Source organism: Notolabrus celidotus, chromosome 13 (genome assembly GCF_009762535.1).
Source record: "Notolabrus celidotus isolate fNotCel1 chromosome 13, fNotCel1.pri, whole genome shotgun sequence".
NCBI lineage: Eukaryota > Metazoa > Chordata > Actinopteri > Labriformes > Labridae > Notolabrus > Notolabrus celidotus.
In genome coordinates this window covers 5,766,600-5,793,563 of record NC_048284.1, presented here as the reverse complement: position 1 = coordinate 5,793,563, position 26,964 = coordinate 5,766,600, and the positions used below count along the sequence as shown (strand labels likewise).

Sequence of the window (26,964 nt, the reverse complement as noted above, 5' to 3'; positions counted from 1 at the left end):
AATACTGGAAGACATCTCGTGACCCCCAATTAGTGGGAACCCGTGATCTAGTGCCCCATGAATAATGTATTTTAGGTGTTACTGTCCATCAACAGGGGAAACTGTAGCATGCAGCAGACTGGAGAGGGTACTGGCAGCTGGTAAGAAACTCCAATATGCCACATATGACCATAGACTCTATAATAAATGGACATAGGATCTGTGATGTCACCCATCTGTTCCTGAAGCACTGTTTTAAAGCCAGTCGTCGGTGGATGCAAGTGTGAAGTAAAGAGGTGGGCTTTGAGCCTCCTCTCCAACAGCTACAGTGTTCTCGCCTGTCAATAAAGTCAGCTGTGCCTTTCATTATGGAAAACTTTGATCTTAATATCTTTGAAACTGCCTTACGTTACAGAAACTAACAGAAATGACTAACTTCTCTTTCCTCTCTCCTTGTGATTGTCAAATTAACATTACTTTGGCATAACCAAACATCATAATAAACTTAACAACAGATGCTGGAACTAATCTGGACTATAGTGTGGATGCACAGAGCTTATACAATTGTACAGTCCAAGACATTATCAGTTTTGGATGGTACAGAATATCTTTTAATGCAGACTACAGCATGACGGCAACATGTACTGTGTGTTACACGGACTCTCTTAAACCCTTTCAACTCTGAATTTACCTTAATTCAGTAGGAAGTGAAAGTTTTGCTACTTGTGTAAAACTTGCACAAACCTCTAAATAAGAAACTAAACTATGTTGTTTAAACTTTCTAATGTAGAAGGAACTTTGAGCTGCATTCTGTGCTTACAAAAAGCTGCATAAATGAAGTTTAGAGCAAGAGGGAGTCATGTTTTTAGAGTCATTTGTGCATTTTCAATGTGTAAGCAGGGATATGACATAAAAGTACGACTTGGTACAGCACAGACCCAGTGCCTGAAACCACCTGTCTTTAATTAAGATCTGCAGGTTGCTTGTTGCCTTAAATTAAGGAGTCCTTTCAATCCAAACAGCTCCACACAAGGCTGTTTTACTCAGCAGTATGACATATCCTCTTATAATGGATGATTAATAGTAGGGAAGGGAGGAGAGCTGTTAAAAAGTGGCACCCATCAGTTTGCAAGATGTCCAGGTGAGGTGTGTATGCAAAGGTTAATTATGTCCTACCTTGTCCAAACCGCCCCGTCTTATGCACCTCGATGGCTCCTTTGTATCCCAGCATCCTACACACCACGTCTCCATCCTTTTTGTCCCAGACGTCGTCGCACACCGTCCCCCAGCGGCGTTCGTGGAAAACCTCAACGCGACCTTCGTGAGGACCCGACCCATTCACCAGCCGCACCAGAGTCTCCTCCACTGCAGAACACACGGAAACATATTAAAATAATGATCCGAAAAAGCACAAATGAGTTAAAATTTACAATCATTTGTTTCTCCAGTTGAATGTTTTTGCAGACAGTTGTTTGTTTTTAATGGAGCCTCTATGTAATAAAATGTTGTCTCACACAGCCCCATGTTCTTTAGTGTGCAGAAATACAGAGTCCTTATTATTTATGCCAACTAAACATCTATGAAAGAGCACATGACTTTCTTTTATCCAGCATTTGTTGGCACGGCTCGGAGCTCACACTGCGCAGATTATTTTCATTGCCAGTGTTTACGAGTTTAATGAAGCATCGTAAATCAAATCAAGATGAAAACAAACACAGACGCTGAGGTTGTTTTCCACATGCTGCAACAGAATCTGCTCCAAAACCACAACAAATCTCCTTTGATTCGACACGAAAAATAAAATATAAGTATTTAGGGAGATGGGTCTTCCCCCCCCTCATTAAAGCTGCTGTGGGTTAAAAAACATTCGGCATCAAAGATTTGTCCGAGAGGAATGTTTCAGTGATTGCTGACCCTCATTTGAACATCCTGAATTATTGTTTGTGAACTTGACAGCACAGCGAGGTCTCAGAGGTTTGGAAATTCATAACTTCCTTTGTGCATCTGTAAGCGTTTATCTGGTCATTCAAGTGGAAGAAAAAGTCCAGCACATCACCCCTCAAAAAACCACAACTTGTTTTGTCTGAGTTCATCGTGTCATGTCTTTGAGATGGTTTAGAGGTGCTTGTGGTTTACAGTCTTTGGGCTAAGCTCAGTTAACTGGCTGTTGACTGTAGCTTCATATTTAAAGGTGACATATCATGCAAAATCGACTTTTTAATGGTTCTCTACCTGAAATATGTTTCCCTGGCATGTCTACAAACCCCCCGAGAATGAAAAAAAATCCATTCTGCCCCTGTTCTGATTTCTCCACCTTTCTGTAAATGTGTGTGAAACGAGCCGTTTCAGACTTCCGTGTTTTTGTTACGTAACAACAATATCCGGTCTGTCACGGAGTCAGAGCTCAGAGCTTGTTCAGTCCATAGACTGTATAAAATACAACTCAACTTCTCCGTTTTTCATTCCCTGCACAAATGTGTGCTAACAAGGAGCTTAGGAGGGAGGCATGCTAGTTGTAGGCTGTCTTAATAAACACAAAGGTCGGTTTTACTCCCCACGTCTGCAGATTTGAAGATCTAGTGGATGATTTTTATTTACCATGGATAAGTGCTAGCACTAGTTAGCATAGCTACATAGCTACATGTTCATAGCTGTAGCTTTAGCTGTGTACCAAGACACACGTCGACATACTGACAAATAAAACAACAGGAAACACTAAATCTGTGACCAATCCTTCAGAAAGGTCCTGCTGCCTTTCTGGCAGAGGTCGGTTTTACTCCCCAGGCCTGCAGATTTGAAGATCTAGTGGATGATTTTTATTTATCATGGATAAGTGCTAGCGCTATTTAGCATAGCCACATGTTCATAGCTGTAGCTGTGTACCAAGACACACGTCGACATACTGATAAATAAAACAACAAGAAACACTAAATCTGTGACCAATCCTTCAGAAAGGTCCTGCTACAGGCGCCTCTCCGTCATTATCAGATTCTGGATCAGATTCAGAGGGTTGAAGTAACGTGATCTCTGAGCAGCCGTGTATATTCAGCCAACATGTAAACATTAGATCAACGTGCTGGACAGCCGAGGCACATCCACTTCCTGAGGGGGCGTGGTCAGAGAGAAAACAGAGTGTTCTGAGGAGGACTGAAGAAGAGGGTTTTTCAGGCAGACCAAAATCTGATTTCTAAGTGTTTTTTTGAGCATCAACTTTAAAGACATGTTTTGGGGACCTCTTAGACCAATATGTATTGATGAAAAAAGCGTGATATGTCACCTTTAACATTCAGATGTGAGAGTTGTAATCATCATTTCATCAACTTTTCAAGAAGAAAACCAACATGTTTATCTCTGTGACATGGCAACTACGGAAGTATTGACCCATTTTTGCCTAGTATAGACAACAGTTCAGGGTTTCTTTTGTTGTATTTTTTGTTTCATGATGTGTAAAATGTCTTCAATGCAAGATGAGTCAGGTCTGCAGGTTGGCCAGTTTAGAACCTGGACTCTTCTACTACAGAGCCATGCTGTTCTAATACCTGCAGAATGTGGTTTGACATTGTCTTGCTGAAATGTTGAAGTCATTGTCTGAATGGCAGCATGTGTTGCTCCTAAACCTGTACATATTGTTCAACTTTAATGGTACCTTCCCAGATGTGTAAGCTACCCATGTCAAGGGCACTTATGCATCCCCATACCCTAGCAGATGCTGGCTTTTGAATTGTGTGCGGATAAAAAAACAGGTGGGCTCTCTCCTCTTTGTAGAGGGGGACCTAGCATCCATGATTTCCAAGAAGAATGTCAAATTCTGATACCTCTTAGACATCCACTTTGCCTCAGTTCACTTTAAAGTTATATTTTTTGGCCTTTTTGCCTTTATTTGACAGGACAGCTGAAGAGAGACAGGAAATGTGGGGAGTAGAGAGTAGGGGAAGACATGCAGCAAATGATCAACCGGCCGGGAATCGAACTGGCAACCCCTGCGAAGAGGACTGTAGCCTCTGTATGTGGGGCGCATAGACCGCTAGGCCACCAGTGCCCCGCCTCTGTTCACTTTAAATGGACTGGGGCCAAGAGAAGAATGTATCTGTATGGTTTCCTCTTTTCATGCTACAGTTTGAACCTGCATTTGTGGATACAGCGACAATGCTTCCTGGAAGTGATTTTGAGCCCATGCAGTGATTTCCACTTCAGAGTCATGTCTGTTTATAATGCAGCGCTGCCTGAGGGCTTGAACATCCTGGAAATTCCTCCATATTCTCCCCCATTTTTTTTTCCAATTTTACTCTTAGGAACATCATTCTGAAATGACTGAACTATTTGCTCACGCAGTCTCTCACAGAGTGGTCAACCTTTTAACTATCTTTACTTCTGTGAGACTCTGCCTCTGTGGAGTGCCCTCAAATTAACCTCATAAGTTGTGATATGTTCCTCCAGGTGTTCTTTTTTAAGGCATTAAACAACTTTTTCAGTGTTTTTGTGTTAAAATAAGTACATACTCTTCATAAAACAGTAAAAAATCTTTCAGTTTCAGCATTTGATATGACATCTTTGCTCTCATGTCAAAATGAAGGGTTTCACTCACTTTCTCCTCCAACAATGGCCGGGTGGCACAAAGTTCTTTTTGATATCATACCTATGGAATATCTGACACACAGATCAAAGTGTATGATCAAAGTACTCTTTCATAAATGGTCCCCTTTCTCAGATTATATAGCAGCCGTTGTGATAAAAGGTTTGGTAGATCACAGTTAGGAATACCTGTTATGGAGTGTAGGAAATTCAAGACGTACCTTGGCATGAGTGTTTATGATGTACTGTGCAGGATTGCTACAATAGGATGCTGCTTCTGATTTATTTACTTCTGAAATTGCTTTAGTTTTAACTTTGTATTTTTGATGTGAGCCATGGCCCCCCCACATTTATTTTTCTTTGCTTTTTTCTTGTTCTTCTTTGTCTGTTTGGTTAGGTTGTCTTTGTACTGTCTGTACTGCTCTGTGTATTTTTATGTTTTCAATGCTGTCACTATAAGGAAGTGGAAAACGGACACTGTCCACTAGAGATGTGATCTGTGCATAAGCTTCCTTTTTGACAATTTCTGATTGTTTGTTATGTGTCTATATGGGAAAAGTTCGATATCATTGTACAGTGTCTAAACTTTTTCTGTAATCCACATAAGAGTTTAAAATTTGCAATTAAGCACGAGGCCAATTTATTGACAGTATTCATCAATTAAAATTATACAATTTCAATGTTTAAACTCTATGATCTGAGGTTGGGGGCTGCTTTACTGGTTTTCTGGTTGAAAGTTGGCGGTGCATTGCTCAGGTATACTCAGCTTACACAGCTTGCACAGGAGCTCTCACCTGTCTTACTTATTTGAAGTAGTCTTGTGTAAGTGTGTGTTTCTTTGAGTGCGTATTTGTGTCAGCAGGAGCTTCATGGATCCACCAAACATCTGGTATTTCAGAAACCATGCTGCAGCTGTGCTCGTATAATTGACATGATTTATCACTTTTTAGTGCGAAGACAGAGAAAGAGAACAGAGGTAAACACACACATAAAGACGCACACATACACAAACACAACTCCACGGTGTTAAGATCTACTCGCCGGCTCAGACTATTGACAGAAAGTGGCAGAAAATAAGGCCAGACACATGATCCAGACAGGATATTAGCCTCATCAGACCATCATAAATTTTAACCGTGTACCGTTTAGCTCTTATTATAAAGTCAAGAACTCTGCACTCACTAGCCCATCATAATTTAACATCTACCATAATATTATACTATCATATCTGCCGTACATACATGTATCATATTCCAGCAGAAAGGCAGATAATTAAAACCAGAAATGCGATGCACTTTCAACCTCCAGCTGCTCTTTTTATAGACGAAGAGAAAACAGAGAGAGAGCAGAGCGGAGTGCTAGAACAGCACATACCGAGCCGATAGGATGAGTAATTGAATACTCAATTACCTGAAACAGATGGGGAAACTATTTGTCTTCTCATCAAGTATAAACGATCCCTCTTTTGTTAAACGCTTTAAAGTCGGATTAAAGTGGGAGACCTCGTTGGCATTTGATGAAGTGTGCAGTAATTCATACTTCTTTCAATATTTGACAGTTGTTTTCTCAACAGGAGATCTTTAAATGTCATTAAAGGGACACCATACCAAAATCTGCTGGTGGAAAAAACTTTGCAACAGATGCATGGTTAACTAAAATAACAACTTAAATAAGCTGCTTTTAGCTTGTAATAAATGTTTGTGTTCCTGGTGCTCTGATATAATTAGTATGGGATTTAATTGAGATATGACTGCAAAGCAATTGACATTGATTGGTTGATTTAATTTTAGTTCTTCTGCTTAAAAAGCTTAGAAATCAACAATAATTCAAAAACAAATCATAGCAATAATGTAGTTGTTTACTTTTCAGACACTTTTAATTATATTACACTCAGTTAATTTATTTAATTTTACCCCAAATCCTGCTTCTCATCCGACTGTGAACCCAAATTTAAGCGGTAAGACTTAAATGAAGGGGGGCAAAAATATGCAGTCTTTATTATATCTTACTTTATCTTACTGTTTTTCCAAATTTGGAATAAGTACACACATTTTAGTATCACAATCAAGTGCCAACCTCTTGTGTAAAAAAGTGAAGCCAATGCAGGAGTGCACGGAAATGCAGTTCCCCAAGCGTCCACTAGAGGCTGGCTACAAAAGTGAAGAGAACACCATTAACATCTATGTTTGAATGCCCATTTTTACAGAATGGTTTAAAACCATAGACTGTATAAAATATGGACGTAGTATCCGTGACGTCACCCATCTGTTCCTGAGAGCTGTTTTGAAGCAAATCGACGGCAGCAGCCATATTGGTAATGCGGAACTCAACTAGGCAGAGTGTGACGTAGTGTGAGTCTCTTAGCCAATGGCTGTGTGTTCCCGACCGGGAGTCACGTCAGTCATGTCCTTATTTGGGCAAAACTCGTAATCTTAATATCTTCTTAACCGTCACGTTAGAAAAAAATTCACCCCCCGTACAGTGTGTGCCATTAGAGAGATTAGCTTTGTAGGGCCAAGCCGTTTTTTGAACCAGGCTGTAAACATGTTTATTAATGCTGCAAAGATCGTCTTTTTCCCATTCATATCTATGTGGTTTCCGGTGTTTCTGCAGCCAGCCTCAAGCGGATTTTCGATGTATTGCAGTTTATATCACTTCCGCATTGGCTTCATCGATTGAGACCGGAGTTTGCCGCTTGTTTAAAACTTACACCATACATAGATTAGAATAATAAGGGGTGTGGCTTAATTGACTTACAGGCTGATTTGCTGCATTCATGTGGTGTCATATACATTGTGGGAACGGATTGCAGAGTTGGAAAATGCATGTGAACGCCTGCTCAAGTCAGAAAAACACCATGTTGACGTCATATTCATCATCAAGATAATGAGCAAATAACATTTTAGCAATTCACATACTGCACACTAACTTTTTCTTTAAGGATACTTTGTGATAAGGTATCACCATTAGTTGTTGTCCACACAGAGTGACCCAGACTTGTTGGAAATGTTATTTATTAATATTAGTGTGCTATTAAACCATTAATAACAAGTCAGATGAGTTAGCTACAGCAGTATTTTAGTATCTATTAGCATCCCACATTGATTAACAGTCATGTTACGTTATACAAGACATTCCAAATTGAATGCACATGAACACATTGAAGTCAGAAGAACAACTTCTCAACTTCAGCATTTGTCAGGAGGCTTAAGGCACGTCTCCGCTCCACCTCTTTACTTGCTTCTAGGCTGACATTAAGTTAGGTTGAGGCAGCATTTCCAATATGGCAGCTGCCGTCCTTTGGCTTCAAAACCCCTCTTCAGAAATCATAGACTAACCTTTATCCTTGATGACACATCATCAGTTAATTTTATTATTTGGTGCAATTTATCTGAATCTGCAAAGTAACCTCTAACTAAGGCTGTAAAATTAAAGTTAATGCAGTGAAACACAGAAATACTCAAGCACCTAAAGATTGTACTCACATAGAGTTCTTGAGAAAGTATGTTCGCATACATCTCAGCACTGTTTATTTAAAATGACACAATCTCATAATGTTGTTTTTTGTGTGTGTTTGTGTGGTGTCTGTACGGTGACTGGGTGCACGGGGGAAAATAATGGAAAGTATTTAATAAAGCAGATAAGGATAATCAAACAAACTGCATCATATCTGTCGTATCAATAACAGACCCTTCTATGTTACAAGACACGTTTATCAGTCTCATATATCTCCCTTATCTCAGTGTTCACATGTTGGTATGCCCCTGAGACCTCACATCTCTCTTACTCTATTCAATCTTTCTCCACTTCTCCTCTCCCCATGAAGAGGCTCCTCCGAGGAACATGCAGACCTGCAGTCTTCACGGATAATAAGAACCATACAAGAGGACTTCACAGTCAGTTTTATGTCTGCCATGTAGCTGAACTGGGATTGCTCTGGATTATGCAACTTAAAGGAAGCATACGTGATTTATTTTGCAGTAAACTTTAAATTCATTGTCCAGTGAGAGTACAGAGATCAATCGATCTATTTTATAAATGATGTGTTGGAAGACCCCGGATTCTAAACACTGGAGAGGATTCGTTTTGTGGTGTTGCAGGCACACAATCACGTATGTGTTGCGTACACGAAAGTGCAAAAATGTACGGTCTTACTGACAGCAAAGTAATGCACGGATATATTTCTAATAGAGTGTCGCTTACACCAAGGTTTGTGTTTGGGTCACACTTTCTTGAGCTGAGCTGAAGCGGCACCCTCCTGTCTTAAAATCTGAAGTCCATGTGGAAGAGCTAAAAACTGCAGTTCATCAAGTGTCCACTCGAGGCTGGCTGCAGAAACACAGGAAACCACATAAGGTGCTTTTCGACCGCAGGAACTAGGTTTACCCCTGAACTACGTGCGTTTCGACCAGAGGAACCAGGTTCTAAATTTAGTTCAGGGGTAGATAATCTCCCCCCTGAAAAGCCCCTGCTTGGGGGGTAGTACTTTTCAAAAGTCCTGGGACTTTCGATTGAACGTAACGGTATTTGTCAAGTTTACACAGCTGTTGAGTTCCTGGGAATGCATGCTAGTTTAGTTTTTTATTAAGATTTCAAAATATTATTTAATTATTTTTTTTCTCCATACATCACTGGCCTGATTTGCACAATCTACCTGGGACTAGGGATGGGTACCTTTCACATTTGAACCGATACGGTACCGATACCCGGTACCTGGGAATCGGTACCGGTACTCAACAGTACCAATTTTCTGTACTTTTTTGTGTTTATGTGGTAATAAATGTTAATTAGTTTAATAATAAAATCTAAATTTTTTAAAATTTAACATATATTGAATTTTTTTATAGCTCTGTATTTTTGAAGATATTAAACTTACAAGTTTTGCCCAAATAAGGGCAAGCCTGACTTGATTGACAGGTGGGCACCCTGTAGGCTCACCTCTTTACCTCACACTAGCTCAGATCAGAATCAGAATCAGAATCAGCTTTATTGGCCAGGTATGCTTGAACACACAAGGAATTTGACTTAGGTAAACTGTGCTCTTTGTACAAGGCATAACAATAAGACATACAAAATAAAAAAAAAAATGTAATAACAATAAGATCAGCTATAAATACAAAAGAACAACAAATAGGCATGACTAATATGTACAGGCTAAAATAATATGATAATAGTGCAGTGGTGAGTAGCAGAGGTAGTTTTTACATTAAAAAAAATAGTAGTTAAATAATAAAAATAAATAGAAATATGGAATTCTGCTTGGAGAATTGTTGCATTGTATATTTACAGAGATGAAGTTAGGTTGAGTTCAGCATTTTCAATATGGCACCCGCTGACGATTGGCTTCAAAACAGGGCTTCAGGAACAGATGGGTGACTTCACACAGACTACATCCAATTTTTATAAAGTCGATGGATGAGCTAAATCATGTGGTAGATCTGACCCTCGTCTGTCGCCTAGTTTCTGTTCCATTTCTCCGGACGGTTTCTCAACAAAGTGGCCGAGCTTTGGCATCTCCTGTGGTAGAGTACCTCATACAACCCCACTTCAAAATTCACTGTACTGTCTCTTTAAAAAAGCAAGATGGAAACACCATGACATCAACTAAAGGAGTGTTTCTCATGAAGCTTATGTTAGCTTAATTTGTGATCCAGTTACAGCAATTGGTTGGAAGTAAAAAGCGCCTGCTTCTTATAGACATATGTCATAATCCAAGAGCCCATTATTTAAACAAATGATTTACAACTTAAGGCGGTAGATCTGCCACTAATAACCACATATTAGCTGTGTGAGAACAGAAAGAGTACCAGACGTAGCAACGGTAGCTAACAGCAGCACACTGTTTGGTGTAAACATTTTCTGGTGTCCTCCGCTTTCGTTTCTCAGTAGTGTTATAACATAATTCAGTATTAGCCTCTCAAAACCACATATTTCATTTTTTTGGATGAAGACAGAAGAAAGCTGTTTTTCCTGCGGTGGAAAATAAGTCTCAATAACGCTGATTTCAACGGATTACTAAGACCTTAAGTCAAGTAGTTAATGACTTTTCCTGAATCTGAAAAGCTTTTGCACAGTGACACACTTTGGAGAGAAAAAGGAGTGAAACAAAAACAAACAATCCTTTCAGTAATTATATAAAAATCAATGATCCTGCTGCTAACTCATCCCGTCTCTCTGCAGTCTGACGGCTGTTATGATTATGTTGGACAGCCGTCAAAGTGGCTCAGCATGAAACAGAAACACGAGCTAATTTGGACTAAAAAACTTGCTGTTTCATTAAAGATCCTGCTTCTCTTATGAATTTCTGAGAGCTGCAGAGTTAGTGTTTTGTTCAGGGGAAGCTAGAGCAGTTGATCTTCAAAGTGTTTGCGGTGGTCCAGCACCAGGCTGTCGATACCTGAAGTAGTGCAGCCAGAACATGGAGTGATTTCGTATTACTAATGTTCTTCTGGCAGGCAGGAGGGAGTCTGGACTGGACAGGAGAGAATAGCTTCGGGGGCAAATGTTAACAAGCTCCATCTGTTTATGAAATCTTCTCCCTGAAACTCTGCGGCTCTCTCTTGTCTTTCACGAAGTATGCCCTTAAAGTCCCTTTAATGTTTCCCTCCCTTTACGTCTATACTGCTTTTACTCTCCGTTTAATCGGATTTGTTTGCTTCTGATTGGATTTTCTTGAACAGTGAAGAGTGAACATGCACACTCAACATTTTTGAGAGTAAGAGCATATTTGGAATCAGTTTGATTTGAGTTTATTTGTGTTTCTGCAGAATGATGGCTGAGAAGATTGATGCAACTCTTGTGCATGTTCTGGAAATAAAAATGACTGTGCCAAACCGACCTTTAGGACATTTTCTTGTGTGTTTAATGATAAGCAATGTGAAGATAGCCAAAATTCTGGTGTTCCTTTTATGCCTTCCAGATATAAAATGTCAACTTAACTCATACATTTGCGGGATGCTGTGTCCCTTCATCAATTAGAAATCCAATGAACCAAATGAACAGAAAATAGTGAATAAAGGGGTAGAATTAGATCTGTTTGAACTTCTTCCAACTCCTTTTCCCACATGTAAAGTAAAATGTTTCAGTGCTTTCTAATGGAATTGATTGATTTAGGTTTTTTTGTGCAACTATTTTGAATGTTTTGATGTTGGTGTGACTTGTTGTACTGTTTTGTTTGTGTCACCGCTGACTGAAAGACAAATTGCCACCCAGGGATAATAAAGAAAACCTTGAACCTTGAACCCTTGAACCCAATTTCTTCTTTTTTACTTGCATGGTTTTTTTTCTAATTAACTTTTACATGATCGAAATAAAGACATCAAATCAAATAAAAAAATGTAATCAGCGCTGAATATCCGTTGGTTAAAAATCTCCAGAGAAGAATCCTGCACAGTATTCAAGTATCTGGTCTAAATACATGATCTATAAATCTATATCTCTAAATAATCTGTACTATAATAGGTCACCAGGGGGAGCTTTAAATGTTTTGGCTTCACTTCCAGGGAGAGGTCGTGCGGCCTATCATGTGATACAGTCCATCATATGTCCACATTCATCTGGCAGTGTGTTTGCACGTGTCCTGAGCATAGACTCTATAAATAATGGACGTAGTATGTCACACATCTGTTCCTGAGCGCTGGATTGAAGACAATTGTCGGCGGCAGCCATATTGGAAATGCTGAAAGAGGCGGGCTTTGAGCCTCCTCGCTAACAGCCTGTCAGTCAAGTCAGCTGTGCATCTAGTTTTGAAAACTCGTCATCTTGATGCCTTCGAAAGTGCTGTGTAATGATTCCCCCACCTTACAGTGTGTGTCGATAGAGAAACAAGCTATTCAGACTAAACTTAATATTTTGTACCAGGCTGTAAACATGTTTATTTCTGCTGTAAAGATCATCTATTTTGAATAGGTGTGTATGTGGTTTCTGGTACTTCTGCAGCCAGCCTCAAGTGGACACTCGAGGAACTGCAGTTTGTAACACTTCTGCATTGGCTTCAATTCTTGCAGCCGGACGTTGCCACTTGGTTTTGAGTCATTATTAAGGACCATCTCCTTGGTTGTCATCCAAGACGACGGTAGTCCCCCAGTAACTAAAGGCGGCAAGGATGCCTCCTCAGTAAACAGAAGTACAGACTCATTTGCATGCCAATGACTTCATGATAAAGCTCAAAGCATGGGGGCGCTGGTGGCCTAGCGGTCTAAGCATCCCACGTATAGAGGCTATAGTCCTCGTTGCAGAGGTCGCCGGTTCGACTCAAGGCCGGGTGACCATTTACTGCATGTCCCCCACTCTCTACTCCCCGGGTTTCCTGTCTCTCTTCAGCTGTCCTATCCATTAATGGCGAAAAAGCCCAAAAATATATCTTCAAAAAAAAAAAGCTCAAAGCAGGAAGCTGAAACCAAAACGAACAAAAAGCAATAGAAGAAGCAAAATAGATTCCCACTGAAGAGTCAGTGCACTAAAAATTGGACAGCTTATACCCCAAATGAATCACTTATGAGGGGATATGCACGGTGCAAGCAAGTGATCATGGCAGCAGCGCCAATGCAAAGTTAAGCTGAGAGGGAAGTCCTTGACTCTCAGTTTAATGGCAATGAAGAAGAGCCTTTTCAAACACGGCAGAAGGTGCCACTGCAGAGCCAGCAGCCACAGAGGAAACATGTCATTACCATAAAAGCATCAAGCTGGGTCTAATTCTCAAGATTAAGCCTGACTCACTTTAATGCTTTCAACTGTTCCCAGCATGAGCTCTTTGGGCATGTGTGTGTCGTTAACCATGTGTGTGAATGATATTAGAACTAAATAAATTAGATCAGACACTGCAGGGGGGCCGAGTCGTTCAGTTTCAGGCAGAGATAATTGGATTTAGCAAATCAAAAGTGAACATGAGGAATAAAGACTGACTAAGAGGAGGTATTTCAACACAAGACATGATCTGTTCTCAAGTATGACTGTTCAGAGCCTGGCTTCAGGTGAACATGCACTTAAAAATAATAACATATTCAGGACTCCAAGTTCCCGGGTGAAAATACATTTCTCATGAGGGTCTGAAACGCCGATGTTTGATCATTGTGGCTGCACAGATTTGTTGTAAAAACAGTCTGTCAAACACTAAACCCAAACACTTAAGTTGGACTCATGGGATCAAACCGCCTCTGAAACACACGAGAGCTGCGTGTGTGTGTAGTTACATGTGAATACACTCACACATCACTTACAATCTCTTTGTGTTATGCTAACTGCCAAGTGAAAATTACACAAAATGTTGCAATGCCTCTAAAATGAGGGTTAAATTACGCCTTTTATTAAAGTTGTAGCCCCATAGGAAAATGTCTGTCTGGATGGTCATGGGCAAATTTGATTGTTGGAAGTATTTGGTGCACATTATCCTATCAAAGCTAAGTGATATTAAACAGTTTATTATATTATTATCTCTTTATTTTTGAACCCAATGGACTGAACTGGAAAAGCGATTATTTAGACTGGACTCAAATGTGCTTATGTGCTCTAACATAAGACTCAATGTAAAGCATGGCCAGCTAGCTAGCTCCAACCGCTGACAGCATATTGAATGGTTAATGCGCCTCACTCTCCGTCCCAATGGATGCTGACATGTTGCACTGGTGCAGCCAAGGCATGCACAGAGGCGATCCATGACTCTTGTGTTTGAGTGTGCTAAGTTTTCTCACACTGCTCCACCTCTACTCTGCTAATCTGGAAGGCTGCAGGAGCCTCATTTGTCAACAGAGCTGTCAAGCAAATAACTAATTAATACTGAACTTCTTAGAAAAATGAACACTTGGACATGAATCATCATGGTAGGAACTCGCTGCCAGGACATAAAACATGGGTTTAACATGTTTTTCAATTTCCAAGTTAGACCCATGTTCCATCTGTTAGAATGGAGGAAGCTGGCTTTATGAACTATACTGCAGTCAGTCAGCAGGGGGAGCTCTAAAAGTTGTGGCTTAAAAAAGCTGATCTCATATCTACAACATTTATCATGTAGCATTGTCTAATGTAAAAGACTTGTTTGCATGCTAACAGAGGTAGGCTGAACTTAGCAACAAACACAAAAATTCAAAAGGTCTTTAAAAACAAACAAACATTATTTATCCTTGATGATTAAAGCTGGGGTTGGTAGTCTCGGAAAACCAGCATGAATTTGAATGTAGCTTTTCCTCATGACTCCATCTAACCCCTCCCCTCCTCCCTCAGAGCTCCTCCAAAACGACGCCCCCCCCACTCACATGCACGAGCGCCGCTGACTTGCGACCATATGATGGTGACTGATTCAAAACCGGTCCTCACCAAAACATTCTCATAGTGAAAGTTAAAAACACAAACAAACATGGCTGCTGTTAGTACTCACAACTGTCATTCTAGCATTATCCAGTTGTACTGGTGACACGATATCAGGAGAAAAGTTATAACACATATATAATACTGTAACAGCTCTACTGTTTGTTAAACCTGTTCAGTGTAGATGCTCTTAATTCCTACAGTGTTGACGGTCAGTGAAGGCATCAGGAGAGGTGTAGAGTGTGTGAGCGGGAGAGAGGAGAGACAAGAGGAGAAGTTCTTCATTCATTCAAACATTGATTGTTGTTTTGTTGGTTGGCGTGATCACGGCCGACAGTGACCGGTTATTAAAACTAAACGTGTTCACGAATCGGCTCGTCATCACTACAGTGTCCGGACGGACGCTACAGTACATCTACATTTCTGTAGGACTTACTGAATGTCATTCATTCTTCTGCTTGTCAGAGCCCCGTGGTGAGAGCTTTTTAGACTCTGATCCGGACTACAGTCCTGAGCAAAGCACCTCATCGGGTCAGAGGGGACAGGCCTGAGGTCGAGCGAGAGGGGCAGTCAGTAGAGTCAGGGGAAGCTGAGGCAGGGGACGGGGACGAGGAGTGCACACCGGTAAATGTACGCGCAGGAGGCGGGCACAACGGCAGGACGGGATTTGAATGGTTTAAAATTTTGGCACCCAAAAAAGGCTGATTGGTTGGTGTTTCCCAGGTTTACTCCGGCTGTAGATAGCATTTTTTTTTCACTCTTTTTTAAGAACACATTATGTAATGATTGCCATCAGGACATAAAGATAATTTTAACCAGTATAACAAAAAGTGTATCTAAATCTGACTACCAACCCCAGCTTTAAGCTTAAAGTTAGACCTGGCTCAGGCTTGGACCAGCTCTTAGTTATCCTGCTATAGGCTAAGACTGCCGGGGCAACTGACACACTGGGATCCCCCCTCCTGAGCTCCCTTGTCTTGTAGGTTCCTCTGAGTCTGTGCCGTAGACGGCCTGCTGCTGTGGACACGCCAGATTCTAGCGGCTACAACTACTACTATCCGTCTCACCACCATCATCTCTCTCTCTTCATCTCTTCTATCCCTCTTTCCAACCTCAACACAGTCTCAGCAGATGTGTGTCTAACATGAGTCTGGTCCTGCTGGAGGTTTCTGCCTGTTAAAGGAAGTTTGTCCTTGCCACTGTAACTTGCTAAATGCTGCAAAGTGCTCTGCTCATGGTGGATTAAGATGAGATCAGACTGAGTCCTGTCTGTAAGATGGGACTGGATCTTATCCTGTCTTTATGTTGGGTCTTTGTTAATAATATAACAATAGAACATAGAGTATGGATAACTTTTATTGTGATTTCATTGATGGAATGAAACTTCTTTAAATGACATTTTTATTTACAGAAGTAAGAGGGGAACATTACATAATTAGCTTCATATAGCATTTTCAACCAACTAGCTAACTAGCTAGATTTGCTGAAACCTGTTTGCAGTAGTTGTAATTCAATCCAAGTTCTGGCACACCAGAATCATGTAGCGTTGGTTTGTTTATCTCAATTTGAACCTCAATGACCTCCTTTTGGGTTTAACTTGAGAGACTTCATAGATCTTTGGTGGATGATTTTAATTCAACTCTCTCCCTCTCTTTCATATAACCAACTATGACAACAGTCTGGGGTCCATTTGCTCGTTTCCCCTATTTTCCCCTATTTTCGTCCCGTCTAGGCTTTCATAAGAGGTAAAGATTTTGATCCTCTCAGTGACACAACACCCGGTGTGGCAGGTTCCTTTTGTGTTAACACCCAACATGTGTGAAGGAATGTGCATTTTTCCCACAGACAAAACTTCAGTGGTTTCGGGTTACTCTGAGCCTGGTTCTGATGATCATACAGGTATGCAGTGTATTCTTTGAAGTGTAAGAAGATCAGAGTCATGCATCAGATGTTAAGTCAGCCACATAGGGTATGTGACGGCAAAAGTGCACGACACGAGGATTTGATATTTCTGACAGCCACCGGCATGTGGTCTCAGTCTGGGTTTATGTCTCTGAAACCTCAAACATCCGAGACTTGTTGATGATGTGAGGAGAGAACCGATCCTTGACGGCTCTCTAATGGGCAGAAAGAGGATTCAGATGGTTGAGAAATTTAAGCCAGTGGACGTGAACGCCACTCCATCGCTCATCACATGGGGGACGGCCGTGATGATGTAAGAATGAAAGACCAATAATTCAGAAACGTCTCATATTTTTTCTTCCTTCTTGATTTGAGTTTGGTGGTTTTCGTACGAGGTTTTGGTTTACCACCACAGAACATGTGCACACATATAATGGTTTTTAAAGGCTTTTGATGTACACCAAGCCATGTGGTTCTTCATCTTATGTCGGAAACCTTGAGATTACGCTGAAAGGAAAGCAGATCCACTGATCCTTTAAACTTCCCACAGCACTTTGCACAGGATGTCAGGTGGAGCAGCGATGCACGAGGCCCATAAAGTCATCAGCTCGTAAATTTTCGTTCTTGCATTAAAAACTATTGGCCTTGAATCGTATGTTCTGATATATGTGCTAATGCTGCAGTAGTAGATTTTTTTTCTGACTGTGCAGCTAGAATACATTTGATGAAAATATGCATGCTATTTTTATAACTTTGTGTACTCTTTTATTTGATGATTCTCACATATTTTACCTTTATACATATTTGCTTTATTTTTACACTATGGGATCTCTTGTAACGTGAAAATACTTCCAACTTTCTTAGTTGGTTTTTCCTCTTACACTCTGCCTGTTCTGTCCATCATATAGTTCACTGTTAACTGAATAGTAAACATTTCTTTTCATCTTCACCCCTCCTGCTTATTTAATTAAGGATTAAGGCAACATGATGAAATAAAATTCAGATTTAGAGAATAAAGTTGTAAATCTATGAGAATAAACTTGAAAATTCTAGAGAATAAAGTCATGAATTTACAAAAATGAAGTCATAATATTATGACACCAAAGTTATAAGTTTGTGAGTAGAAGACCTAATTTTATGCTAAGGTTAACCTATGTGTTATTTTGAAAGGAGGGATCAGAAGAGCAGCCAGTATTTCATCCATCCATCCATTATCTTGACCGCTTATCCCGTTCGGGGTCACGGGGGGCTGGAGCCTATCCCAGCTGACTTTGGGCGGAAGGCAGGGTAGACCCTGGACAGGTCGCCAACCTATCACAGCAGCCAGCATTTCATCTTGAGAATTTCTGAAATGTGTTCTTTTACATATGATTTTAATCTGATTCATTTACAAGTTTATTTTCTAATTTATGGCTTTTTCTAATAAATGTACATATTTTTCTATAATGCTTCTATTCTAGTAAATTTACAGATTTTTTCCTGTTAAGTATATCCATTCATCATCTTGACCACTTATCCCTTTCATGGTCGCAGGGGGCTGGAGCAAATCACAGCTGACATTGAGCGAAAGGCAGGGAACACCTGGACAGGTCGCCAACCTATCACAGGGCAAACATGTAGAAACAGATAACCATTCACGCACACACTCACACGAAACTGAGAACGGCCATTTAACCTGGTACGCATGTTTTCAGACTGTGGGAGAAAGCCGGAGAATCCACGCATGCACAAGGAGAACATGTAAACTCCACACAGAAAGGCACCTGCCCAACCGGGGATTTGAACCGGGAACCTTCTTGCTGTGAGGTAACAGCGCTACCCACTGCACCACCAGTTGCAGCTTGCATCAGATACAAAACTCTAATCATGACTTACAAAGCAGTAACCAAAACCGCTCCAGTTTACCTGGAACCCCTCATCCAGGTCTACTGCCCTTCTCGCCCGCTACGCTCAGCCTCTGAAAAGCGCCTAGTGCTTCCAACACACAAGGCCTCAAAATCACTAGCTCGACTCTTCTCTTCTGTTGCCGCTAAATGCTGGAATGAATTGGCGAACTCCATTCGATCTGCAGAGTCCCTCTCTACTTTCAAAAGACAGCTAAAGACCCAGCTCTTTAGGAAGCACTATGCACTTAGCTAGACTGTTCTCCACTGTTGTCCCCAGTGGCAGATCATGTCTTCCAGCTACAGTTGACTCACACTGTCCTGCTCTACTCTGGGAATCTGTGTTCAGCTCTTGAAGGACCCAGTACTTGGTACTTTGGTCATTATTGTGGTGATATTAATTGTTGATGATGATAATGGAAGGTCTTAAATTGGTTGGTTGCTTCATTGTAGATGTTCCTTATTTCGGAAAAAATAAATAAATAAATAAAATCCTTACTTATTTTTGTGCATTGCCTTTACACTGCTTGGCAGTACCTGCACCCAAATTGACTTGAAGCACTTTGTTCCTCTTACTGATCTTGTTTCCTCTTGTCTAGATCTTTGCTTGTGTTGTTCTTGTTCTCGTATGAACGTCTCTTTGGATAAAAGCATCTGCTAAATGACATTGTAACATTGTAACATTGTAACCACCGTGCTGCCTTATTAAGTTTATGAATTTCCAAGTTTTGTCTGACAAGTTATTGTCTTGACAATTTAGAAATGTGAAAACCTTCCTCTTACAACTTTACACCCCAACCCTCTCCAGCTCTCTTGAAGCCTCCTCCACTGTTGTCTTGCTACAAAGTTGTCATTGTCATTAAGTTTATCGCTCTATTTCCATTTTAAAATCAAAACCTGGGCCCCAAATCTCACCAGCAAAGTTTGGAAAAAGAACAACGAGTTACGTCAACGGTTTCATCCTGGGATTACTCCAACACACGTTTACATAACAATTTGAATCTTTACCCACCTTTAACATTGACATCCAACATTTACATTCAATACCACTGAATGAGTTCTTACCTGTTTTCTCTCCTCTATCCCCTTTCTCCCCCTTGAATCCTCTTTCTCCTTTGTCACCTAAAAACAAATCAGAAAACAAACAGAGAATTTTTACAGACTTTATATTTTTATACTCAGACATTGCTTTAACCTTTAACACATGATGCCACAAAGACTGCAGTTTAGGTTCTACAGAAAAAACACAAAGATACCTCAGTCTTTCTAAATTTGGGGAGCAGTTATAAGCAGTGGTATCCTGTGTTTGATTAGAGGCCAACATTGGTAGCAGATTAATCAAACACTCACAACCTAAACTTATCATTAAATGTACGGGAAGTGTCACCCACGGTTCTGGGGGCAGCTCAACTATCAGCAGGTTCAAACTTTAAGACCTTTCCTCCACATCCCACCCACTTCCTCTCCTTTTTACTCCCTTTGTATGTTTCCAGAAAAAGCCCCTGCCCTGTAATCTTCTGTGTGATATGGGCTTAAAATGTAAAATTAGAGGATCCCCACCCTGTGTCTGCTGCTTAATGTACCTCTAAAAGTTGTGGTTGAATGTTTTTCTTTCTGTATTGGAGGAGTGGAGGTGAAAGAGGCAAAAGAGAGGAAGCATACAGAGAGAAGACAGAAAACAGATTGTTTGGGCTGAAAGCAGAGTACTAATGTGAAGGTAGTTTTTGGAGTGTCTTTAAAGTGTGGATGATTACATGTTGGAAAAGGTGATACAACACAGAACAGCTCCAACAACTCCTTTAATTTGTGGTTTCTGCAAAATTACAGTCAGTTACGCACCAAACCTCTCAGCTATCACAATCTTGGACACGACTGTTCCTCATTTGTTTTCATTTCAAAATATAATCTTTCTTACGCCCTGCTCCAAAGCTGCTACGAATCAGTTTTAGGACCATTTGTTGCTCATTTTCAGTCATGATGTTTAAAAAAACCACAGGTCTGTTTTAGCCATGGAGCTATAAGAGGATCAGCCTCAAGTCTGCAGTTATCCCACCTTTAATTTGACTCTTTTTCACGTCCAAAACCACAGCCTGGCTGCCAGCCGAGGTGGCACTGAGTCCCACCTACCATGTGTTACTGTATATGTGTGAGTCCACGAACGCCACACCCAGGCTGTGACGTCCTCAAGCTGTCAGTATCACCTCCATCTCCATCTCAACCACATCCTTAACAACTATGTTACACAGCCAGGAAAACACAAACAAAGAGCTACAGATGCATTTGATTTAAAGTTTATATAATGTCCTGAGCTGGTGGCTTTTCACGGCAGTAGCAGGTATATGTTTGTTCAGACTGAAATATCTCAACAGCTGTTGGACGCATTGCCATTCATTTTCTGCAGACATTAATGGTGCCCAGAAGATTAACCATAATGACTGTAAGGATCCACTGACTTTCTCTCCTGTGCCACCGACAGGCCAAATTTAAACTTACATTTACTTTGATTTAAAGCTCTTTTCAGGGACAAGCGGCAACCTCCAGTCTTAAAATATGAAGCCCATGCTGAAGTGCTACAAACTGCAGTTCGTGGAGCGTCCACTTGAGGGTGTTTGCAGAAACAAGGAAACCACACCCATTCAAAAAGATCATCTTTGCATGTTTACAGCCTGGTTCAAAAAACTGTTTAGTATGAATAGCTTATTTCTCTATCAGCACACACTGTACGGAGGGTGAAATTTTTTTCACAACTCTGTACTTAGATATTAAATGTACTAGTCTTGCCCAAATAAGGGCATGCTTGACTTGATTGACTTGTGGGCACCCTGTAGCTGTTAGCAAAAAGGCTAAAGGACCGCCTCTTTACCTCACACTAGCTCAACTGAAGTTAGGTTGAGTTCAGCATTTCCAATCTGGCACTTGCTGATGATTGGCTTCAAAACAGTGCTTCAGAGACAGATGGGTGACATCACGGATGCTAGGTCCATTAATTATACAGTCTTTGGTCAGAAACTTTAGATTTGTGTTAATTTTGGCGCATTACATAAATTCTGATTCTGCTTTATTTCACCAGTCAAAGGCAACAAACATCAAGAAGCTCAAGAAGCATTCTGTAGCTAACACTTTGTGTGACACCTACATCATGGAAGCAGCTGCAAGCATTAAAAATAACAACACAGAAATAACCAGTCTTTCTGGTAACTGCCTCTTTTGCTTGTGTAGGTCATAAAGAGGCATCATCATAAATTTCAGTCTGTTCATAACAAGCTACAAAATCCTCACAGGAGCTTTAAGATATCATAAATAGCACTTAGAATAAAGGCATTCCAATCAGCCTTATCTTAACTTGGCATTCAAGCTAACAAGCTGAATATCGAAGCAGAGTCATTGCAAACAAAATGTAATGCTAATGTTACGGCAACACTGTCCTGAGCGTAGGTGTGATGGCTGTCAAGATAGAGGTGGGCGGGCCTTCCTGGTCCCGTGGCTGATGAGATACTGATACTGATGTTGATTAGCTCAAGCCGATCTGTGCAGGATGCTGCTTTTTCAAGTTCTTTCCCATATTGTCTGTTTCATTACCAAGTTTGAGTTATTGTCATTTGCCTTATCTGTAAACCCTGAGGGAGGATCAGAAGGAGGCAGTGCAAGCTGGTCCCGGGAACCGTGCATGGTGGCTGGGGAAGGAAAGCCGCTACAGGTACGGTCCGCCTCTCTTGCCTTAGCTTGACAGCCACCTGTTTTTCTTCTCCTTTAGTTATTGGACGAACAGCAAACGCCTGGATTCCCTAAAAGACAGTTGTACCAGGGTTGTGTTGCTGTGACACTGATGACACCATTAAGTTCAGAGCACATTTGTGCCTCAGTACAGCTTCCAACGTGACAAAATAATGGAGTTCAGATCACCAAGTCTGCAGCTCTGTTAAGACTTTTAAGCCAACTTTAGCTAGGCTTGCTTTGGTTTTAAGGCCTGCAATTGCAACTCAGTTCTGATAAACCCATTAAACCTTATCTCAGTACCAAACACACTCCCTCTGCTCATGCTACCGCCATCCATCTGTAAAAAGAAACCATGAATCTTCCCTGTGCTATTTTAACAAGCTTCCAGGATCCCTCTTCCCTCCACAGCCGAGCAACAGCCTTCCGCTGAGACCCGTTCGCACCAGAAAGTCCACAAACTCTTCACCCTTCGCTGGTTTCTTCAAACCACAGCCAGACCCCAGATGGGTGAGAGCACACACACACACATTGTTGTAAACTGCTAGAGTGCAGATGACCAAACATCCGCAAAGATCCTTGTTTTCTTCATCTTGTCTCCATTTGTCTTGAATAACACTGGTCTGTGTGGTGTTCTTAAACATATCAAACTGTGAATCAAACAAAGCCACCTCACCCAGAGCTCTTCTAACTTTGTTTCAGTCATGGTGGTCACTTCTGCCTGTGCTCGTTTTCAGTGTTTTCTTCACTCCAAACAAATCAGAGGCCTTTTACATAAAATCATATAAAAGAAGGATTTGCAACAGAATATCCTGTCACTGGTTTTGACTCACTGATTTATACAAACACAACAAACATGTGACAATGATTTCCAAAATAAGATGCTGACTATCCCAGAATTAGACTCAACTTGAAAAGTGCTGAGTAAAGACTCTGATACATAAAATATGGATGTTAACAGATGGTTTCCAATGAGTCAATTGGCGGCCATTTTCCTCTGACATCATACATTAGGGAGCCCAGATGTCGTCATAAGATCATACTGTTGCAGTCCAGGTTTGAAGCTTTATGTAGCTTTAGCGAAAGTTCAGACAGGAAGACTATAAAAGCAATCACAGCTGCTGTTTAACTCCTTTAACTCCTCTCCCTCGTTCAATAGCTCACCCGCTTCCAGCTGCACGCTCCGGAGCTGTCATTGGTTAATCAGCAGCGGCTGCCATCCAATAGCTCAGAGGCACGCCCTCATCGTCAGCCTATCAACTTTCTGCTGTCTTTTTAAATGTGTCTCTCTCTCCAGCTAGTTCCTTCTTGCATTGATTGTGCGCACCCCTCCACCTCCCCATCTCCACCTGGTCTCCGCAAGACCTAGAATTCATTAACCACCACCACCAGTGTCTGGACTCTAGGGGGATTTCTTCTGCTGCCAAATTCACACATCCTACGATCACAAAATGATCCCCATAGAGTCCTTACGCCAAAGATTTCTGTGAAGTTTCATTATTCATTAAGTTTTAATAAATAACATTTAATCTTCAAATTGTGTCTCTCCTGATTGAAATGTATTTTGGGTATCTTACAAATAATTATAATTAAAATGCATCTGGATTGATCAGCAACATAAAAGTCAACAAGCAGATAAAGTCTTAAAGGGACATAGCCCGTACTTAAAGTAAAAACAACATATACGATAACCTTTACTGGTCAGACTACAACTAGCATTCGCATTTAGCCACTTACTAATTAAAGCTGCTGTTGGTAGGAATGGTGTAAAAAAAATGTTATTTTTTTCTGCTGGGTTTGGAGAAAAGGTCATAATGCCAAGCAGTACTCATCCGAAATCTCTGCGTTTTCCAATGCCTTTGTATCAAGCAATGTTATTATTCCCCTTGTTCCCGTTATGACGGACCAATCATAGCTAATCTCCAATCCTCTGTCCTGATTGGTTAAGGGGCGGCCCCTACTACGTCCTCCGATTGGTTATGAGTCCGGCACTATCACGATTGCACACTACGATCTGTGTTGGGGGGTTGGGAGGGATAGTGTCAACATTCGAATGTTTACTCTGTGACTACCAACAGCAGCTTTAACATGTTATATGATACAAAAGGATGCGTTCAATTACCAAGGAAAAGTCATGTTAACTGGGAATTAATTTCCTAGCTAATGTAGTGCTAAAGTGAAACAGGAAGGGTCATGAGCTCTGTAGCGTGTTGCAGCAATGCTAGCATTTTAGTAGTTTGCTTGCCAATCAATGGTTAACCAATCGCCTTTGAGAGTTGTCCTTATTAGGGTTGCAAAGGGGTGGAAAATTTCCATTAAATTTCTGGAAAGCTTCTGGTAAATTTCCATGGGAAGTTAAGCTGGGGAATTTTGGAACTATTCCAAATTGCAAATTTTCCAAGGGAATTATGCAAATTAATGGGAATTGAGGGTAATTTAATGGAAAGGTATCATATCCAAGCATAAATGTTTGTTTTGTTAGAAGCAGACATCCATCCAAAATAGAAATCATGTGTGCATGTGATGGAGGAATGCACAGTGCATGTAGGGGGCGTGGTCTCAATAGCCCTGCAGTAAGCAGTGTGCTATGTGCATGTGATTGAGGAATAGCATAGATATTCTACTTCACTTGCATGAAATCTGGTTGTTTTAGTCAGGATTATGCTAAAATATATTTTCCCCAACTATATTTAAGTTCCCTATTAAGAGCCAACCTTTAATTTAGTAAATTCCCGGTTTACTCCCATGGAAAGTTTCCAACTTTGAAAATTCCCAGAATTTTGCAACCCTGGTCCTTACATCATAATACAATAAATAATTTGGATACATCTGCCTTTCATTATTTCTAATGTGACTATTTCCCCCCTAGCATCAGGAAAACATTAAAATTCTGACAGATATACTAGACTTGTTCATTTTTTGTGATCTGTAATCAATCTCACTTCATTTATTGTCCATTATGTTTATATTTAACAGCTTTTAAAAGCATTGGGTGTGTTAATGTTTAAAAAAATGAGGCTGTTGCAGAGTGCTGAACCAAACCCAAGCACACGCTCACACACAGAACACATCAGATCACTCTGATCCAAGGTTTCAAGCACTGCTGGCCAACATAGGGACTGTGGGACTCCAACACTGGACATGTCAGCCAAACCAAACTCTGATTGGGAACAGCTGTTGGCTCAACACACAACATATACACACAAACACACACTGACATGCTGACCCAGAAAAGACTGCAGCGCCTTATCATATTAGTCATGGGCATATTTTTCCCAAAGGTTCTCCATTTGTGTTTGTTATCGTTGGCCCTGTTTGGCTGGTGGTGCCAAAGTGGAAACATCAACAACCTGCCTTGAGGGGTTTGTGTAGATACAGACTGCTGAGGAGATGAAATGGATAAGTGGACTAAGGAGGGGATGGAAGAGTAAAGTAGGAGAGTGTAGAAAGAAGGAGAATGGAAAGCACCGAATAATCAAGATGTGTCTCAAGGGAAAACCTTTGCAGAAAACAAGAAATGTCATCAAACTGTACTCGTGACCTTCTTAATCAACCTTATACATACAGCAAACCAAAAAATCTAATGGAAATAAGAAGAATTTGTAATGTCTCTTATGATGCATGTTTGTATGAAGCTGCTTCGACACAACTCAATGCTTATTATGAGTTTTGCACTATATATAAGAATTTTGGCCGCCTTAGAGGCGCTGGACTCTCTACAAAAGCATCCATAACACATATGATTGGATGATTGGTTTCTGTGGTTTCGCTCTGTGCCACTGCATACCTTTAAAAGTGTTGGAAAAATAGAAACCAATCCCTCCTCTTCAGACTGTGATTAATCTATCCATCTGAGGTAGTTTAAAGACTGCACCTTGTATTAAACAAAGTCAAGCAGACATCTTTAATGTGGCTTATAACTGGATTTTACTTTATTTAAGGTAACTTATTTATTCATTAATCTTACATTTAATTAAATCTATTTTATTGATTTATATATTATAATATTCAATTTTATTTTTCTGGATTATCTTCTATTAATACCAGAAAAAAAAATCATTGAATTATTTAAATTAATCAATTTAAAAAAAGCATCTGACATACAGGTAGGGGTGGCCAGGGTATGCGCACACACACACACACACACACACACACACACACACACACACACACACACACACACACACACACACACACACACACACACACACACACACACATAGATTATCTTCATTTACCCTCTCTGTCTTCACTATCTACTCAACTATCAGTAAAGTGTTATTAAAGTCCAGTGTATAATTTTAGTATAAATATGTCCATCAATCCATCCATCCATTTTCTTCCACTTATCAAGGGTCGGGTCGGGTCGGGGAGGTAGCAGTCCAAGCAAATTGACCCAGACATTCCTCTCCCCAGCAACACTTTCCAGCTCCTCCTGGGGAATCCCGAGGCAATCCCAGACCAGGCAGGAGATATAATCCCTCCACCGAGTTCTGGGTCTACCCCGGGGCCTTCTCCCAGTATAAATATGTATCATATGTGAATCTAATGAACTTAAAGTGCAATTATTTAGGCCTAGTAATAAGATAAGATAAGAAAACCCTTTACTTTT

At 40.6% G+C, this 26,964-nt stretch overlaps 1 protein-coding gene across 1 annotated transcript in view; it reads right to left on the bottom strand.

The window, feature by feature from the left end:
- The window catches only part of scara5 (scavenger receptor class A, member 5 (putative)), a 127,653-nt gene that overhangs the window by 22,105 nt on the left and 78,584 nt on the right, over window positions 1-26,964 (bottom strand). Inside the window, exons 10-11 of the mRNA XM_034698974.1 lie at window positions 19,704-19,760; window positions 1,156-1,344 (exon numbers count right to left, since the gene is read on the bottom strand). Of these exons, the coding sequence (XP_034554865.1) occupies window positions 1,156-1,344; window positions 19,704-19,760 (246 nt within the window). The remainder of the gene's footprint in view (window positions 1-1,155; window positions 1,345-19,703; window positions 19,761-26,964) is intronic.